At 34.6% G+C, this 18,639-nt stretch overlaps 3 protein-coding genes across 6 annotated transcripts; 2 read left to right on the top strand and 1 right to left on the bottom strand.

Annotated features, from left to right (window-relative positions):
* The first annotated feature begins 4,118 nt into the window (after positions 1-4,118).
* On the top strand, positions 4,119-6,647 carry LOC125198976. 3 transcript variants are annotated; one of them, XM_048097185.1, is made up of 6 exons: positions 4,134-4,248; positions 4,651-4,776; positions 4,891-5,146; positions 5,337-5,553; positions 6,248-6,319; positions 6,408-6,647. In XM_048097185.1, the coding sequence occupies exons 2-6, from the start codon at positions 4,686-4,688 to the stop codon at positions 6,498-6,500; spliced, it is 729 nt and encodes a 242-aa protein (XP_047953142.1). In that variant the 5' UTR covers positions 4,134-4,248; positions 4,651-4,685; the 3' UTR covers positions 6,501-6,647. The 3 variants fall into 3 exon arrangements, with proteins under 3 accessions (XP_047953141.1, XP_047953143.1, XP_047953142.1); XM_048097184.1 differs by lacking the exon at positions 4,651-4,776 and having other exon boundaries at positions 4,119-4,248; positions 4,899-5,146; XM_048097186.1 differs by lacking the exon at positions 4,651-4,776 and having other exon boundaries at positions 4,119-4,248; positions 4,899-5,146; positions 6,248-6,647.
* A 677-nt stretch (positions 6,648-7,324) lies between these two features.
* LOC125198975 (peroxidase 66-like) lies at positions 7,325-8,813 on the bottom strand. Its single transcript, XM_048097183.1, has 3 exons — positions 8,563-8,813; positions 8,224-8,412; positions 7,325-8,068 (listed from the first exon to the last, which is right to left on the bottom strand). Exons 1-3 carry the CDS (start codon positions 8,770-8,772, stop codon positions 7,505-7,507), a joined length of 963 nt encoding a protein of 320 aa, XP_047953140.1. The 5' UTR covers positions 8,773-8,813; the 3' UTR covers positions 7,325-7,504.
* Positions 8,814-16,119: 7,306 nt separating this feature from the next.
* LOC125198974 (uncharacterized protein At2g24330-like) lies at positions 16,120-18,400 on the top strand. 2 transcript variants are annotated; one of them, XM_048097181.1, is made up of 6 exons: positions 16,120-16,149; positions 16,439-16,705; positions 16,838-16,982; positions 17,339-17,448; positions 17,605-18,034; positions 18,114-18,400. In XM_048097181.1, the coding sequence occupies exons 2-6, from the start codon at positions 16,442-16,444 to the stop codon at positions 18,329-18,331; spliced, it is 1,167 nt and encodes a 388-aa protein (XP_047953138.1). In that variant the 5' UTR covers positions 16,120-16,149; positions 16,439-16,441; the 3' UTR covers positions 18,332-18,400. The 2 variants fall into 2 exon arrangements, with proteins under 2 accessions (XP_047953138.1, XP_047953139.1); XM_048097182.1 differs by having other exon boundaries at positions 16,838-16,988.
* Positions 18,401-18,639: the final 239 nt, after the last annotated feature.

Here is an 18,639-nt window from a genome sequence, read left to right as displayed (position 1 = left end):
CATTTTACTTTACTCACTTTTAAATAATTTTCTAAATCCGTATCGAAAATATATGAATCTACTACTTCCTCTGTTCCATGTTAATAGAGTCATTTCTCTATTTTGGAAAGTTTCAAGTTAATTAAGTCATTTATATTTTTGGCAAAAAGTAATTATCTCTCTTACTTTATTGACTTTCTTTTCGAAGGAAGATAGTTTAGGAGGTGGCCCATTAATTAAGTAGAATTAGTTATTCAAGTACACCCAACAACTTCGTACTCAATTAATTTGGTTGGTGATGAATTTTCTTTGTCACAATTGTGACCACTTTCCAATTTTGGAAATAACCCGCTCTCTTTTCTCTCATTAAAATATTCAACTACGCCCAACAATTTCGTACTCAATTAATTTGGTTAGTGATGAATTTTCTTTGTCACAATTGTGACCACTTTCCAATTTTGAAAAGAGGGAACATCATTTTTGGTTCACGAACTTTGCCAAAGTATCATTTTAGGTCCGTGAACTTTGAAAATATCATTTAAGGTCCATCAACTATGGAGTAATATCATTTGAAGTACTTTTTTACTATTTCCAAGTTTTTTTGGACGAAAATACCCTCAATATTTTTAAGGGTATATATTTTTAATAAACTTTTGATATACTCATATTTTTTATAAATATCTTTACTATATATTTTTAATGAATTTTCTAAATATAATTTGACCTTCAATATTATCACTTAATTTTGTGACATGCAAGAAATAATCCTTATTCAATTTTTTTATTATTAAAGAAGTTCTATATTCAATTTTAAAATTCTTTAATATAAATAATTGGTCAAAGCTAACATTGTAGAATATACCTTTAAAATGGAAGCATTTTTAAGTGAAGTACAGACTTTTACCAGTTCACGGGCCCAATGCTTAGTAGCTATAGTAAAACTTTATTATTTGATTAAAAAAAACCATTTTTCTGAATATATTTAATTTTCTATAAATGAAGCACCCTTTTTATGGCATGGATGAAGTGTCAAGTATTAATTGAAAATTTCCGTAGTCAGTATGTGTTAATTATATTCAACAAATGTGTTGGTATCATTCAAAGAAAAAGAAATCAAAATCTAACAAGTATAAAGTATAAACCACGCACCCAGGTGATCATCTTCTGACTTCTGTACGGGGCGGATGCAAAAATGACATCGATAAGAATTATATTTTCAAAATTTTATTTGAAAGTTTATTTTTGTAATTTAGATTATTAATAATGGTTTTGTATGATAATTTGCGTAAAATTTGGATAAATTTTAAAAATGAATAGAAGAAAAACATTTAAAAATTTAATTCAATAGGGGCTTATCTTGTTTATGTGGGTTCGTTCCCTTCACCCACATTTATGCATGCTTTTACTTGACAAGTCATAAATCCATGCTAATTACTCACATGAAATACAAAAAACATCATTTCAAATAATTTTTGCGACAGCTCATATTTAAGAGACCAAGACTCGATTCATTAAAAAATAGAGAAACTACAATATATAGGCATGTTGGATAAGTTAGTAATACCAAGATAGAGAATTATATATGGACATTTCTAATTGTTTGATATCATAGTTAAGCTTAACTCAAAGCCCAATATAAGACTAGGGCCCTATCTAATCCTACCAAAATTATAACATTAACCTTGTTTATGTATCTCACCAATTTGTCAAGTTAAGCCATGTTATTTAATATACAATACAAATTTAGATAATTTCTTTTCTATCAAACAACAACGGAAAAAAATCATATCTTTGCATATCTTGACATGAAGCCCGTATTTCTTATCTTATTTTACATATCTTCTCATATCCCATCTTTTATAGGTTGGATGTTCTTTCTACTCCATATCATAAAATTTAAATATAATAAGGTGTTTAATTTTCATCATTGATGAAAGATAATTGAACAATTTTTATTATTATAATTATTAGGATTTTGGATTTTTAAAAGTTAACTTACAAACCTGTCTAACATTATTAACTTAATCGTTGATTAATCATTTGACCAAATTAACATATCAACATGTCTAAGATGATCAACTTATCCCTTGATTAGTGACTATCAGTGACAATTGACAAAGACAGCCTAAAGAGATAGTTCGCTATAATTAATTAGAAATTAAGATACTGGTTAAATATCTAAAGTGTGGACCTGATAAATTATAGTATCACTTAATTTCTAGATGTGCAATAGATTAGTGCTAGCTTGATTTATTATCTAAAAAGCTTATATAGATATATATCATGATTATGCGAACTAGCTAGCACTCTAAGAAAAGAGACATCGTTGCTAGAAAAAATAATTTTATAACCCCCATTGCTAGGAGGAAAAGGTAGTAAATGTAAATTAAATGGTAATCAAAACTCATTAATTAACAAACTGATATGTGCACTCTATCTCAAGAATTTAAGCAATCAGTTTATGAACGGGTTAATTGCAAAAGAGAGACTATATTTATGGAAGATGCACCATTAAATTTTTATTGCGATTAATAAACTTTAAATATGAACTTGAAAATCCTAATTGAAACGGATACCATTACCATAGGTCCAACACAAATTTTTTGCATTCTATAAATTGTATCAACAATTAATAATACCATTTTCATTTGTAGTGAAGTAAACACATCCATTTTTTTCTACAATTGGAAAAATTATCAGGATCAAAGCATAAGCTTTTAGTACACACAGCCTCTCAATTAAATTTCACACCAGCGTAGAAATTAAAACCCATGCCTAAGTTTTTTAAGTTATTGAAATATTTTTGGGGTATCTATATTGCTAATATTGAAAATAAAAGTTATTATTGAAATTATTTATAGTGATAAGACCTTCTATTATTGAAGAACGTCATCTCCTTGATGTCATCATACTCCAACTTCGACTGCGTGTATTAAAATTAAATGATTAATGTACAAGACCAATAGTCTTGGTTTTAAGTAGGGGTTGGTCGATACGATATATCGTATTGAAAACGTTATATCGTGTATCGTATCGAAAATATCGATATGAAAGACGTTATCGTATCGAAAATTTCGATATATCGAACTTTCGATATAAAAAAATTTCATATCGTTATCGTATCGATATTTCGATATATCGTACCAAAATTCGATATATCGTTAAATATCGATATAAATTTCGATATATATCGATATATATCGATATTTTATTTTTGATATATATCGAAAATATCGATATATCGAAAATTTTCGATATAAAATGATATATCGCGATATAAGGAAATTCATATCATTATCGTATCGAAAACTTACGATACGATATCGTATCGTATCGAAAATTACGATATATCGAAAATTCGATAATTTTTTGATATTTTTCAAGACGATACAAGCGATATCATTTTTTCGATATTTTTCCCCAGCCCTAGTTTTAAGTCCACCGTAACAATTAAATTTCTGGAACAACTTGATAAATTTAACATCAGTTGTCAACAATATTTAATATGTGGGCACAATTACGTGAAGATTACATAATCAAAGTTAGTCATTTTTCAACATACGTTTTAATCAGAGTTTGAGTCATTTTTCCCAACTTGAAGCCGAAGAAATAACATACACATTTTAATCAAACCTGCGTTATTTTTCTATATACTTTTAATCAAAATTGAGTCATTTTTTCTACACACGTTCAGTTTTACGTTATTCTTCTTCATTTGTAAATTTAATTGAGAAAATGATAGAATTGAAAACTATAGCATTTTAGTTTTTCCCTCTTCATTTATAAAAGAAAATCCTTATGTTCCTTTCTAATTTATCCTAATCAAGATATTACATATTTCTACTTTTTGGTAACTTTCTCTCTCCAGTTAAAAGCACTTGATCACTTTTTTCTCTCTCCAAATTGTGTCATTTTAGCCGAGAGGGAGGAAGTTGTAGGAGAAACGAAAGGAGGAATTTTAAGGATGAGAATTTTCAAATTCTTCGATATCAAAAGAGAGAATTCAAATAAATTTGCTGGCAAACTAATGGGCCAAAGTTAGCCCAATCATCAGAATACCCATAGCCCAATAATCAGTTACATTGTGGCCCATCAATCTTCCAACGTTTGAAGGCATCTAAACTCAACGACCTCCAGAAAATGAAGAGAACAATCGGAGACCCAAAAAGAACAGCCATGCCAAACAAGAAATCAAAGTCCGACTGGCCATGTGTAAAACCTAAGTCTAATTTGAAGATCTCTCACCTCAAAGGCGATGATCTGATTACTGTGAGTTACCCTTTCCATTTATTCAACACCAATTTTCATTTACTGTATCAGTTTTTTTGGATAAATTGCTCTTTTGAAGATTGGATTCCACTCCCCCTTGTTTTTGAAAAAGTTTATCGGTTGCTGATTTTAATGATTGAATTCGCTAATCATGTGAAATAATTAATGTACTGCAGTTTCTTCTTCTTTTGTGAGGTTCAATTAGGTTTTGCATTTTATGCTGTCAGTATGCGTGCAACGGCTGTAATAGAAGCTATCCTGTTCCACGCTCTTTCTGTATTTACTAAATAGTTGCAGAATTGGGAATAAATTTGTTCGATTTTGTGATAATTTGGGCTGGATATGTTTAAGAACAAAGTTGTATCTCAATTGCTTATGTCTTTCTATTGATTTCATAAATAGGTTGTGATTTAAAGGATTTTGGACTTAGATATCAGATGATGTTGAGTTCTGAAATACTTTCGGCTGTATATACAAGTTGGGATTGGATTATAATTGGTCGGAGTACTTGGTATGACCATTTTTATGGTATTGGCCAGCTTGGTTAACAATAAACGCCATGCTTTGTATTTTATTTTACCTTCAGTTCTTTCGAACTCGTCTCATTTTATGTGTGTTGTTCTTCCCCTGTTTCTGTTCAAGGTATTCAGATCCAAAATTATCTCACCTCTGCCGAGTCAAAAGCATTTAGAGATGCTGCTGAGGCAATTGGTTTTGTTCACCAAGGGAGTCTTGGTCCCACAATGGGAGAGGCTTATAGAGACAATGATCGGATAGCTGTTAATGATCCTGCTCTTGCAGAAGCAATATGGAGTGCTGGACTCAACAAGTTCTTTTCAGATTTCAAGATTCGAGGAAAAGTTGCGGTTGGGTTGAATCCAAATATAAGGTTTTATCGGTATGTGGCATTTGCACCATCTGCAGACTTGGATTCCACTTATGTGGTCACTGAGACATTGTCTTCTACGATGCTGAAATCCTTTGGTTCAATGTGATCTTCCTGTGTGTTGTGCTTGCGGTGGCAATGATGTATCTGTATTAGCAGATGTCTATATGCTTGTGGTTGATCTTAATAATCTAAGTTACAGGTACACTGCTGGTCAACGATTTGGTAGACATATTGATGAGAGTGTTGATCTGGGAGAAGGAGGACGTACATATTATACACTATTGATCTATCTAAGTGGTGCCCCTGGTAAAAGTAAAGCCAAATCTAAAAACGACAGCAGCTCTCAAGACTCTTTGGATCCACTAGTTGGAGGGGAGACTGTGTTTTATGGCCCTAGAAATGCTTTGGTTGCTGAGGTACATCCTATTTAACTTCTTTTTTTGCCTTCAGTGGTAGCTTACATTTAAAAATTCTGTTAGTTCAATTCCTCTGTTGTTGTCTCTCTAGAAATGAATTGATATTTAGTTGATAAGCATTTCTTTCCTAAAGGACTTCAGGAGGGAAACTTTAATTCTATTTTTTTCTTGCCTTGCCTTGCCTTTGACAGCCCTATTCATAAACCTTTAAAACTCCTTCTCGTATCCTTGAAAACCTGTGCCTGAGATCCTAAGACCATTCCTACAAATTCTTAATCTTTTACTGAGTGTTTAAATACCAAAACAACTTTCCCTTTCATGTTCACTCATCTTGTGCTGCACTTCATATTATTGTCCAGAATGAAAACACTGAATCTCAACATTGCAAAGTGCAATGATAAAATTACTAACACTGGGTAAATCTTTAGTCTCTTTGGAAACATATGGCTGCCTCCCACTGTGCTATCTTCTCTACAGTTTTACACATGTTACACGCAAAATCCAATAAAAGCTTTATAAGTTCCTTGTATTTGCAATAAATTTCACCGCATAATGGCCTTACCATATTCACTAACTGAAATTAGATTAGTAGGATTGTTATGCATCTGAGATTAGGGAGCGCAGTAATTCCAACCAAATTATTTAGCTAATTTTGTTGCACATCAGAGATGATGGAACTATCAAATTTTTGCAGGTAGCTCCGACAGAAGGCATGGCTCTGCTTCACATTCATGGTGATAAGTGCATGCTGCATGAAGCTCGAAACGTGAGTAAGGGCATCAAGTATATCTTACGATCTGATGTAGCATTTGCTTGATCAAGGCATCTATAAGTCGCCATCTACGTTTGTGTAGATTTTCATTGCAATGCAGATATGCTGCTGGCGGTGGTTTGTCTGTATATTCGCCAAAGAAGACGTGAGTTTATTGGACCTCAAATTTATCTAAAACGGATTAATGTTTACTAAAGTGTACACTGAAATTACTCCTTTTTTATTTTGCATATGCGGTTGTATGATAAAACTACAACTTATTCAGTATGGCTCTGTATGTAAGACTGATGACACTTTTTGAAATTTAATGCTATTTCTCTTATTGTTCCACGCGCAACATCTGATCACAAACTTTATCTTGATGTGATTATATAACTTTTTGAAATCCTACATTTACGTCATTTGTTTTTATTTAACTACTACTCCGGATTAATGAAATGATAATGCTAGTTGTTGTAAACTATATACAGTAAATAGAAAATCTGATAACATAATTATTTTTGTTCAATGTATAATAGTACTAGTATTAAAATAGAAAGGTGAATTGATATTCCTCACCATTAATCTCTTATATCGAGACACCAATATTTTTGTAACAACGAATTCGACTCTTTCGTATCAATTATCGACACACCAACTGAACATTATCTCACTTCCTTTGTAGTTTGTCTCATTCGAGATGACTCATAACTAAAATTAGAAACTCTTTTACCTCTACTTTATTTCATTTCTCTTACTTTATTTTTCTCCACGTAACACACAAAATAAAACTGTATACAGTTATTGCCATGTAAGCAAGAAAATTGGGAAATTCACCATAGAAGCATTTTTGAATATTCTTAGTTAATTGTAAATTTTTTGTCCCCGTTTATGTTATATCACGGCAAACCTATTGTTCACATATTAAAAGAAAATTTGATTTTGAGAAACAAAATAAGTAACAAGGGAAGTGAAGTAACTATATCGCATAAAGTAACGGTAATAAGATAAGTAAAATAATTTCGCAAGAAATAATACGTGATTTATTATATATATGTGAGCGGGCGGGCATCAGTATAACGAGATTTATTAATACATTAATTTGACATTTATAGGAGTAGGATGGCGCGAAACGAGTTACCTCACAACTCAAAACAAAACAAATCAAAGAAGGAAGAAAATAAAGCAAAGCGTGGGTTCTCAATGAACAATTCTGCAATTCTGTCTCACTTGTCCAGTCTCAACAACTCCAACATTCCCAAGGCGAATCATGGAATCCGCAAACTCGTTGAAAAACAAGCCCTGATCCCTGGCGAACGCCTCCACCATCCACCGCGTCCTGTAATCCCCTAAAAGCGACTGATCGGAGACGAACACGCCCTCCCCGCCCGCAACCCTCCTGTAGTAATTGTTGTCGAAGATCGATGACGTGGCGTCCAGGAACTGGCCCGCATTCCGGTCTCTGTTGGGCTTGGGGCACTTCCTCTTCAGCTCCGCCGCCAGCTGCGGGTGCAGCGTGGGGTCGGTGTCGTGGGTGGCGCTGAAGTTGCGTAGTCGGCCCTCGAAGGAGGAGCAGTGCGAGAACCCCAGCGTGTGCCCGCCGGAGAGCGCCACCAGATCTTTCGCCGATAGCCCTCTCTGCGCGAAGCTTTGAATCAGCTGCGATGTGTTGGATGATGGCGATGGCAGATTTATGGTCTCGTTTGCTCTCGATATTTTCCCGTCTTTTCTCCCCGCTGCCACCCTCCACGTGGGCCCTCCCGACTGCAGTTGTTACTTGTTAGGGAACCATTATAACAACGTTGCATTTTAGGTTATTTTTATCTATAAATTATTCACCCTACCAAACTGCCCTTTAGAAGTATTTATCTCAACTCTCAAAAATAGCAAATTATATCTTTGGACTACGAAATTAGTACCAGAGCGACGACGTCTCTAGCTGCCACGGCTAATATATCAGCGCAAGACACTGTTTTGGGGCAAGCTTTTTCTAGCTTTGTTTTTGCGGCATCTATCACATAAAATGCAGCCAGTGAGAGATTGGGAGGGCCATCCTTCTCCGCTTTGTTGTTTGGGGTCGAATCCACCAACACCGATGCATCACAACCCTAATACGATAAGGTAAAATAAGAGAGAGATAGAAAGAAAAAGTGACTGAATTATCACAAATGGAGAACGAGTCTCACCACATTAGAAACAAAAATATTTCTAATTTTGAAAGTGCTTAACTATGAGAGACAGAGGGGTAGAGAGAGTACCCTGATGAAACAATCATGAAAGAACATTCTGAGTAAGCGAGCAGGGGCTTTAGGATCATGAGCTGATGCGTCGCGAACAGCTTCGAAGATGATACTTTCGGCTTCAGGGCATGTTTTGGCATAGTAATGGGGATCAAGAGCAGCTCCCAGCTGATAAATTCCGGCTAAAACAAGAAGAATGCTGATATAATACTTCATTTTTGAAACCATTGTGTATTTGCTACAGATATTAATTACTATGAGAATGATTGAGACGAGGGAATGTATACAGAATTCGGTGTGGTATATATAGCTATATGAATTAATAAGCCAATAAACTAATTAGTAGAGCAATATTTGAAAATGCATGAGGTTTTAGGGTGCAATACTTTTAAGTTACTCACTGATGCCAAGGCAAAACATGTTGAAAATTACTACTCCTACATTGTTGTGCTTTAGGACCAAGCATTGCCAATTTGTACCTTTTGCTATAATGAACCTATAGCTATCTATCTTATACCGACCGTACCATACATTAAGTATACTTATAATGTGGACTTTTTTATTTACTGTTTTCCAAGTATATGTACATTTCAAATTTTATGTGATTGACTAACTTTTGATAATCAAGCAAAATTCTTCATGTATCATGTTTTAATCTAGCTAAAAAATAGATATAATTACATAAGTATATTAGTCGCAATGGTAGTAAAACAGTAATACTCCTCCGTCCCACGTTACTTGAGGCGTTTCTTTTCAGCACGAGATTTAAGAAAGTTGTGTGTAGTTAGTTAAATAAAGTAGAACAGAGAATAAAGTAAGAGGGATGAGATAAAGTAAAAGAAAGAATAAAGTAAGTGTGATTAGATGTTTTGTTTTTAACCAAAAAGAAAAATGACTCAAGTAACCCGGGACAACCCTAAATGGAATACGATTTAAGTAACTTGGGACGGATGGAGTACTATATAATTTAGTGTACATTTGTAAAGTTTGGAATACGTATAGGGGAGGAAATACTACGTACTATACGTATCCTAGAGGTGTTGGTGGTGCCTCATTTTCACTTAGATAATCTCTTATGCTGAGAGTTGAGTTCTAACAATCTGGTCTATGCCAAATAGTAGGTGAGAAACGACTAACTGAAAATGGAGTACAAAAGATACAAGTACTGCTTCTAATATTATTAAATATTTATGAGAATTCTTTACAGTTTTACATGTTTGTACTTCTTGTACCTTTAAAAATAGAAAAGTGTCGTAGCCGTAGGCTGTAAGCAATAAGTGATCAATTCGATGAAGTTTAATGCGATATCTGTGAGGAAATGTCGTATAGTTTACGACAATTTCAATAGCTGATTAAGTTCATATATAAGTACTCCACCTATCTATTGATAGTAAATTATATAGTTTCTACGTATAATTAATATGTATGCATTTGCTGAAGTCACCAGTGCCTAATTAATGCAGAGAATTTTTACTTTTAATGATTGACAATATAATAGAAAAAATTACTCCATGTATCAACCATTTGTTTACTATGTTGGACCATTGCTATTAAATATCACGTGTTTCTTCTGCGTGGCGCTTTTAATTAACAAAGAACTAATGAACATTAATTACGTGCGGTTTCATATTTACTAGTACTAACTTTCTTGACGATTTTATTTGCGATTCTGCGAATAATCATTCATAAATCGTAACGATCTAATTTAGCAGGGGATGGAATAGTTTTTCCTTTTTCAAACTCGAGCTTATTTATCATAGGGTAGCCGCAGTGATTATTTCCACTTCCATAACTTAGCTAATACACCCATAATCACTGATTGATCCGAATTGTCTACAATTTAATAGAATTAAAATTGAAAATTTATAACATTGGAATAAAAAATTATAATCTGGAATGACCTCAAACCTAATAGCCCGCAATCCGATAGGATTGATCCAACATTAACCCAGGCCCAATAAGGTTAGCCCAAAATGAGTTAATTCTCATCATTTAGTTTCCAGCCCTCATATACTCCATGAATATCAACATTGAAAACGGTATTTAATAGAATTTCATGAATTCTATCCTAAAATCAATTGGTGATAGACGGAGTGGCCCATTAGTGTTTTATAGTGATTGCGGGTCTATGTGAACGTTGATATGAGATAGTTATATTTTATACGCTCTCCGCCCTACAATAGGAATCACTCTTATTATGAGCACGAGTTTTAAGAAATGAAAAAGAATAGTGGGTTGAAAAAAGTTAGTGGAATTTGAAACTCACTTTTTTATATTGATTTTATAATAAAATGTGAATAAAGTGAATTAGTGGAATGTGAGACCTACTTACCATTTTTGGTAAAAGTGAAGTGAGACTCTTATTTTGGGACGGATCAAATGGCAAAGTGTGACTCTTATTGACCAAAATGGCAAAGTGTGACTCTTATTGTGGGACGGATGGAGTATCTATTTTCAATTGCCAACATCATCCCTCAAACCCTTCAAGGTGAACTTGGAGGGTTTGGACTTTTTTTTCCTGACCGGTTGGACAACTGGCCAATTTTAAGCTCAGATATACTGCTTGGTAGTCACTTTTTTCAATTTCAGCTTAGATATACTATTGTATTAGTTGAATTTGGCCCACATTCAGCGACCCATTCTGATACCATGATGGAAATTCATGGGTTCTATACTAAAACCAATTAGTGATAGAAGGAGTGACCTATTAGAGTTATATAGTGGTTTCAGCTATGCATGGGATAGTTATATTTTTATATCTAATTTCAATTGCCAGTTCAGGTAACCATTATTTTTCGTCACTCTATGAGTTGTACATTAGTATTGAGTGGAAATAACACTAATTTGTATATGTATTAATATTAATAAACACATAAAATTATTAGGAAATTAGTTTCAAAAATCAGACAAAATTTTGAGCCCTAAAAGTCCAACAGATTAGCCCAAGGTCTGAAAATTTAGGATTAACATTGGCAATTTGTAATTTAAAAAATATTACTACTACTAACTCAATTTAAAAATTGGAGTATACTATAACAATCGGAAGCCATGGATCATGCCGCATCGGCAGCTTAGAGGTTGATGGATTGTTTTGATTTTATATTGTATTTGTATTTTTAAGATGTAAATTTTTTATTTATTGTTTTGTTTTCCTTTATTTAGTTTTTTAATTTTATTTTATTCTGTTACAATTTCCTTAAATTAAATGTGTGTTGTTATAATATGTATATCCTGAAATAATCAATTAGAATCCCAAGAGAGACTGCTGAACTACAAGACCATAATTAATAAACGTCATCAACAACCGAAGTAAGTAATAAATTAGTTGTGGATTATACGAATTGGTGGGAAGCCCATTTCTCAGTATGATAGAGTGACGTATATACATGGTTACCCACAACAACTCTTTCATCTAATCTTTCTTACCTACAAAATGTGATTCCTGTGGCTCAAACAAAACCACTTGTGCACTCCAACATTTATAATCAGTCATAATAAATTAATGTGTTATAAAATATATGAGTATATGTTGCGCCCATTATACGTCGAATTAGAAGTCTTTGTTAGAGGGGCGTTTGAATGAGAAGATATTTAAAAACTGAAAATGGAAAATCAGCCGTCACAGATATAAAATCAAAATACGGCCATCCTTCACCTTGACAGAAGAAAAAGAAGGAAAAGTGTTAAGCAAATGCAAAGTTGAAAAGCCTTGAGCAATAACTCGAAGTTTACATTATTAATCGGTATCAAATCTATGTACACATGATATATACAAGTACATCTATATATTGAGTGGTGAGTGGTGTGTGCTTTTGGTTTATAGTATTACATGTGAGTGAGAGGCACAATCTTGATGACAAGGCCGGGAAAAACATCATCGGGATCTTGAATATGCGGATTCCTCTCGACTATGTAAGGATCGGCGCACTTGTCGCTGATGGTGTGTAGGGTTTCCCCTTCTCCCACCACGTATATCTCGTCGCACGGCTTCTCCACCAGCCCTCTCAGTACTGCCGCTTCCGAATTCGTCGTTAGGAGGACCAGACCAACTAAACCAACGCCAAACCACAACCACACGCTGGCTACCGATGTTTTTATGTATTTGGCCATTTATATAATTGGCCGTGGAGAAGGGAGGAGGAGAAGGTATTTTGATTGACTTCAATTAATCGAATTAGGGTAGTATTGGTGAGTGGGATTATATAGATGGTCCATCGTCTAAGCACTTTCGTGTGGTCAAGTTTCATTATTTTACTAATTTGATTTCATTATGTTTGTGTGCTACATGAAGTCACAATTGTGATATTGATTGTTAGTAATACTATATATAGTTATTGGAAATATGTTAGGTGTGAAGCATCTATAGACACTGACTCAATCCAAGAGTGCCTTCAAATTATTAAATTTGATTCCATTTGAAGGAAAGTTTGGTCAACTAGTTAAGTAGTATTAGTATAAGGTAAGCTTTCATTCTTTATAAGTTGCAAATTGCAATTTGTATATGATTCATAATTTTTGTTTGTTATTTTGCCATATATAGGAAGTGCACGTAAGTAGTACTTAGTAGAAATTACTTTCTTATCTCGAAATTAGTAAGTATAAGCGATATTGGATCTCGATCTGGGATCTTATCACCCTTAACCATAATTGTTTCTTTGCTACTCCCTCCGTCCGCGAATAGGAGTCCCGGTTGAGTTCGGTGCAGATTTTAAGAAAAGTTTGAGTGTAATAATTTAAGTGTGTGATAGTAGAATGTAGGACTCATTTATATTATTATTTGCTTTATTCTTTGGAATAGTGAAATCTAACATTAAGAGAGAGTGAGAAATTGCAATCAAAGTGGATTAAAATTAATTGCAGCTTCTAAATTAAGGGAAAAGTGGGTCATTTTTTATACTCCCAAGATAAAATGTCTAACCGGGACTCCTAATGGCGGACGGATGAAAATGGCCAACCGGGACTCCTATTCATGGACGGAGGGAGTATCATTTTTTCATTTTGGTTTCCATTCTCAGTTCAAAAGAATCTAAGGTCACAACTCGAAGGGGCACGTTATAATTTCCCATAAATTCTTGAGAATTGGCTGTTGAGTAATTATTTGGTGAGATAGGGATGTGGAAACCGCTTGGTACATTAATCATGTCGAATTAGAATTTTATTATGAAGATTAATTAACTGCATGATCAACCAGTCAACCTCAGCTTGTTTCCACCTTAATTTCAGTGTGGCGGTAGACGTGTCATGTTCAATCTTCTACAGTGGATCATTTTGTATATTTATTAAATGTAAAGTGAATAACCAGTTAACCAATTATCCGGATATGTCGATATTTTCCTATTCACACTCCATTAATAAGAAAGGCCGCCAGGGCATAGAAAGGAAAAATAACACCGTCTCCAAACTAATTATAGTACTGTATTTATTTTTGGGATAACCACCGAGCTGGTTTGAAATTTGGCCATAATTTAAAAATTAAAAAAATAGGCTTTTATTTCATGGGAGTATATGTAGTACAGTAGTACTATTAGTTATATACTGATGGCAAACCAAAATTATACGTGGGGTAATGATAAAATGTAAACCTATATATTGTACAAATTTCAAATTATGATTGGACCATTAATAAATGTCAACAGATGATTAAAATACATCAATAGAAAATGTTAACACAATTTCAATACAACATCACACGTTGACATTGTGTTGACATTTCTGTTGATATAATTTTGTCATCTGTTGATATTTTTTAATGGTTCAGTCTGTTCAGATCATAGTTTGGAGTATATATATGACTTTCTTCCTATTGATCAAAAGGTTGTATGAACCGAGGAAGTCAGTTAGCTGATTCACGTAAATAAATTTCTTATTAAGAGAAGATTATTTGGAGATCATATCCAACGTATCCCTCTCAAGACTAGTAAGACAATGACAGAACACCGATAAAAAAGTATAAATAACTTGAAGAACTCTTCTCAGCAATCAATGTATTGGTGATACGAATTAATTAACTATTCCATCCGTTTCGTCATATTTGAGGGTAAACTTTTCAGCACGGAGTTTTAGAAAGAGAAAATTCGAAAAAAAAGATTAATTTCGCTGACCTTTCGAAATGAGGGATTAATTTCGCTGACCTTTCGAAATATAGGTCCGAGGCATGCGAATTTTTCAGAATAAGGGATTTTCGATTTTTTATACATTTTCTCTTCTTTTTAATAATGATTTTGTTCCTAACATTTATTAAATGACCAAATTACCCTCCATAAATTTTAACATAATTTATAAAAAAATCATCCAACAACCCCACCCTCCACCTCCAAACTGCATGCCTCTTTCCAGCTTCCATAATCCTCCATGGCAGCGTCTCTGTGAGGGACCAAAATACATAGAAATACAAACTTTTGAGAGCTCAAATCGACAAAGCTTCCGCCTTTGAGAGCTCCAATTTGAGCGCAGATTCCTCCTCAGCCTCTCGGAGAATCAGTAAGATCAGCAGCGGCAGAGGTACAAGTCCAAATCCGAGAAATGGGCTTTAATCAAGAATTTCAAGGGAATTGTGTCCAATTCTTGATCTACACGATAGAGCTGTTTCCGACGACGGTGAGGAACTCGGCGGTGTCAATGGTGAGGCAGGCGCTGGTGTTGGGGGGAGCGCTGAGCCCGCTGCTGGTGGCGGCGGGGAGGGAAAACGCGTTTTTGTCTTACGGTGTGTTTGGGGTGGCGATTGCGGTGTGTGCGATGTTTGTGGTGTGCTTGCCGGAGACGAGGGGGAGGGCGCTGTGTGACAGCACAAAGGAGGAGGAGCGCCGGTATGACGCCGCTAATGGTGACGGAGTGTATTGTATTTGAATCATTTATTGCGTATTGATTTTCTGGTTTATTTTTTTTATTTTACTATTGTGATGAAATATTATTATTATTTGACAAGTGAATGTCAACTAATAAATGTTATTATTATGGAGGGTAATTTGGTCATTTAATAAATGTTAGGAACGAAATAATTATTAAAAAGAAGAGAAAATGCATAAAAAATTGAAAATCCCTTATTCTGAAAAATTCGCACGCCTCAGACTCATATTTCGAAAGGTCAGCGAAATTAATCCCTCATTTCGAAAGGTCAGCGAAATTAATCCCTTTTTCCGAATTCTCTCCTAAAATAATTGAGGAGTAAAAAATTAAAATTAAAAGTCTAATTTGGTCAAAATCAGGATTAAACCCGTTGACCATTAGTTTTTAACGGAAATATTGTCGGGGGACCAAAATGATCAAATTTTCATATGTTCAGGACCCAAAAATCCAAAAGATAATGTTTAGGACCAAAAACGTAAAATGATCATATGTTCAAGACCAATTTTGGCCTTTACTCAAAATAAAATATCCACTTATAAATAAATAATTAATCAAAGTGTAACGATGGATAGTTAATTTATTTGGAATTGGAAAATTGTAGTATAATAAATAAAAAAAAAAGCTCATTTTCTTCTTCATCATTGTTACCAATCTTCTCCATTGCCATTTCTCACCATATTTGGATTGGATAAAGGAATTTCGTCAGAATTATCTGCATCGCATCTCTCATTCGCGCAGCACATTTTCATCCGATCAAAGGTATATATATATGTATAATATACAATCACATACTAGTTCTGTAAATGAGATGTTTTTTTTCATGTTGTGCAATAAAAAGCTGATTTTGAATCTACTTTTTTTACGTTTGTTTTGATTTTGATTTTGATTTTCATTATTTGTTTGTTTTCGGATTTTGTTATTGCCATCTCCCTTTTTGTGATGACAAAACATCCAATCAACTAATGACATAGTACTAGTATTTGACCATAGCTACATACAATTTCGTTGGTGATTTGGAATGTGTGAAAATGTGGCATGTAATATGCAGAAGATGGCTGAAGACTCCAAGCATGATCAAGGGGAGCCTCTGACATCCACAGACACTGAGATTAAGAAGATTAAGAAGATCAAGAAACACAAAGGAGTCCTGTCTAGATTATGGGCATCAGTTTTTGGCTTAGGCAGTAACGACTTCGAAAAGAGATTGCGACATATATCCAAGGAAGAGGCTGCTGTTCTTTCCAGAATCGCAAGGCGCTGTCAAACTTCTCGGAGAACCACTAGGCAATTTATTATACTCTCTGTTATTTTAGAGGTAATTAGCCATATCATTTCATATCACAATTACCTAATTAATATCAGTAGTTACATCAAATGAAAGGGGTGGTGCTATTCTCTGCCTCTTGCTCCACACAATCGGTTTTTATCTCCTTCCTTTTTTTTCCAGGCAATTGCAGTAGTTTACGCAATGTTGACCACGCGATCGTTAAACTTGAATTGGCATATAAGGGCATTGCGTGTCTTACCTATGTTTCTGCTGCCAGTAGTATTTTTCGTTACCTACTCAGCGTTTAGAAGCTACACAAAACTGCGTAAGTGTTTTTGAGTCCTCTTTGTAATGGCTTTACCGCAAGGTTATAGTGACTATCAGAATATGAAACTTGTTAACAAAACACCATACTTGCAATGTGTGGCATGATAGACTAAGGGGGTGTTCGGTTTGCAACATAACTTGTACATGAAAGAAGCTTATAAAATGCGTTTGTGAAGCTTCTCTTGTCAAAGTTTAAATCTTTTGATGCTTATGTATGTTGAAACTTCTAAGAAGATTAATCGAATATTAAGGTTCTCTTTTAAGGGACATTGGTTAGCTAATCAATGATGATCATTTTATCTTTATTTTGGTGCCTAAATATTCATTGTTTTGTATTGTAAATCATATTTATAGGTGACGCCAAGGACCACAAAACTTTGGAAAACCTCCAGGCCGAGAGACAGGCGAAAATCAACGAACTGAAAGAAAAAACAAATTACTACACAACTCAACAGCTTATACAGGTAAGGACTGAAAGCTAGCTAGCTAGCTTTGTTGTTTAAATTGAAAATCATGTGATGTAGTATTATTTTTATCTAAGTATATTGTATCACTCCAAAGTTCAATGGAGGTTCTCCTGATTGTCGACGAGATATTCTTACATGGAGTCTTCAGTGCAGAGGTATGATCCTGATCCAGCAGCCAAAGCAGCGGCCGCCACTGTACTGGCGTCCAAGTTGGGTGCAGAGACTGGCCTGAAAGTATATCTGGGAGATGATTCTAACCACCCCATCGCCACTGCCGGAAATAGCAATGAAGTGGAAGTTGCAGCATCTATCGGACTACGTAACAGAAAGCAGCCCCTCTCACAAACCTACAGCATGGAAAGTGGATTCACCGATCATTCTGAAGAAGCTATGCTCACCCTGTCCAGAGTCGAGGGTGTGCGCATGTCTCAGCCACACGCGATGGTTGTTGAGCATCATCCTCAATCAGGCCTGCACTCACAAGATCATGGAGGCTGGATTGCTCGAGTTGCTGCATTGCTCGTGGGAGAGGATCCTACACAGTCCTATGCTCTTATATGTGGAAACTGCCATATGCACAACGGTGAATAGAATCTCTGCATCTATCAAAATAAACTGAATTCATGAGGTGAATAAGCTATATATTGTTGTGATGATTGTAGGGCTGGCGAGGAAAGAGGAGTTCCCATACATCACTTACTACTGCCCCCATTGCAATGCCTTGAATAGGCAAAAGCAGACCGATGATCGTCTCTCTGGTACCATGTCCCCCCCTCTAACCTCCAACGCATCTGTGGTCTCAGAAGCTGATGGAGGTTCAACGGCGGATAAGGCCTCACCGAGCAGTAGTCCAACCGCTGCAGAAATTTTCGAAAGTTGAAGGTATCCATTTCATGGTTTGTGTTGTTTGTTTGTGTATCACCTTACTATCTTATTTCTTCTCCTTTATTCTGCCCACTTCTTGAAATCTACATTTTGTTTTTCTTTTACATTATGTTTGCAAATTGCAAAATAAAGAGTTTTTGCTAAGTTTGTTTGTGTGATGTTCAGTCATCATAGACCTGACATGAAAATCAGGCCATTTTGGTATATGTTTAAGGAGTTCTATTGAAATGCTATAAACTGAAAAAGATTAGTGTTTAGGAGCAAAATAGATGTGTTGATTATTTAATCCTCAAATAAACTTAT

This window comes from Salvia hispanica, unplaced genomic scaffold (assembly GCF_023119035.1).
Source record: "Salvia hispanica cultivar TCC Black 2014 unplaced genomic scaffold, UniMelb_Shisp_WGS_1.0 HiC_scaffold_345, whole genome shotgun sequence".
NCBI lineage: Eukaryota > Viridiplantae > Streptophyta > Magnoliopsida > Lamiales > Lamiaceae > Salvia > Salvia hispanica.
This window is presented reverse-complemented; position numbering and strand designations above follow the sequence as displayed.

Excerpts from the sequence above, each read along its gene's own strand:
- LOC125198976 (XM_048097184.1), top strand. The coding sequence starts at position 4,120 with ATGAAGAGAACAATCGGAGACCCAAAAAGAACAGCCATGCCAAACAAG. Across the intron at positions 5,147-5,336 it reads CCAAATATAAGGTTTTATCG|GTACACTGCTGGTCAACGAT; the intron begins GTATGTGGCATT and ends TCTAAGTTACAG. Across the intron at positions 6,320-6,407 it reads TGCTGCATGAAGCTCGAAAC|ATTTTCATTGCAATGCAGAT; the intron begins GTGAGTAAGGGC and ends ACGTTTGTGTAG.
- LOC125198975 (XM_048097183.1), bottom strand. The coding sequence starts at position 8,772 with ATGGTTTCAAAAATGAAGTATTATATCAGCATTCTTCTTGTTTTAGCC. Across the intron at positions 8,413-8,562 it reads TTCATGATTGTTTCATCAGG|GGTTGTGATGCATCGGTGTT; the intron begins GTACTCTCTCTA and ends TTATCGTATTAG. Across the intron at positions 8,069-8,223 it reads CTAGAGACGTCGTCGCTCTG|TCGGGAGGGCCCACGTGGAG; the intron begins GTACTAATTTCG and ends TAACAACTGCAG.
- LOC125198974 (XM_048097182.1), top strand. The coding sequence starts at position 16,442 with ATGGCTGAAGACTCCAAGCATGATCAAGGGGAGCCTCTGACATCCACA. Across the intron at positions 16,706-16,837 it reads TACTCTCTGTTATTTTAGAG|GCAATTGCAGTAGTTTACGC; the intron begins GTAATTAGCCAT and ends TTTTTTTTCCAG. Across the intron at positions 18,035-18,113 it reads AAACTGCCATATGCACAACG|GGCTGGCGAGGAAAGAGGAG; the intron begins GTGAATAGAATC and ends TGATGATTGTAG.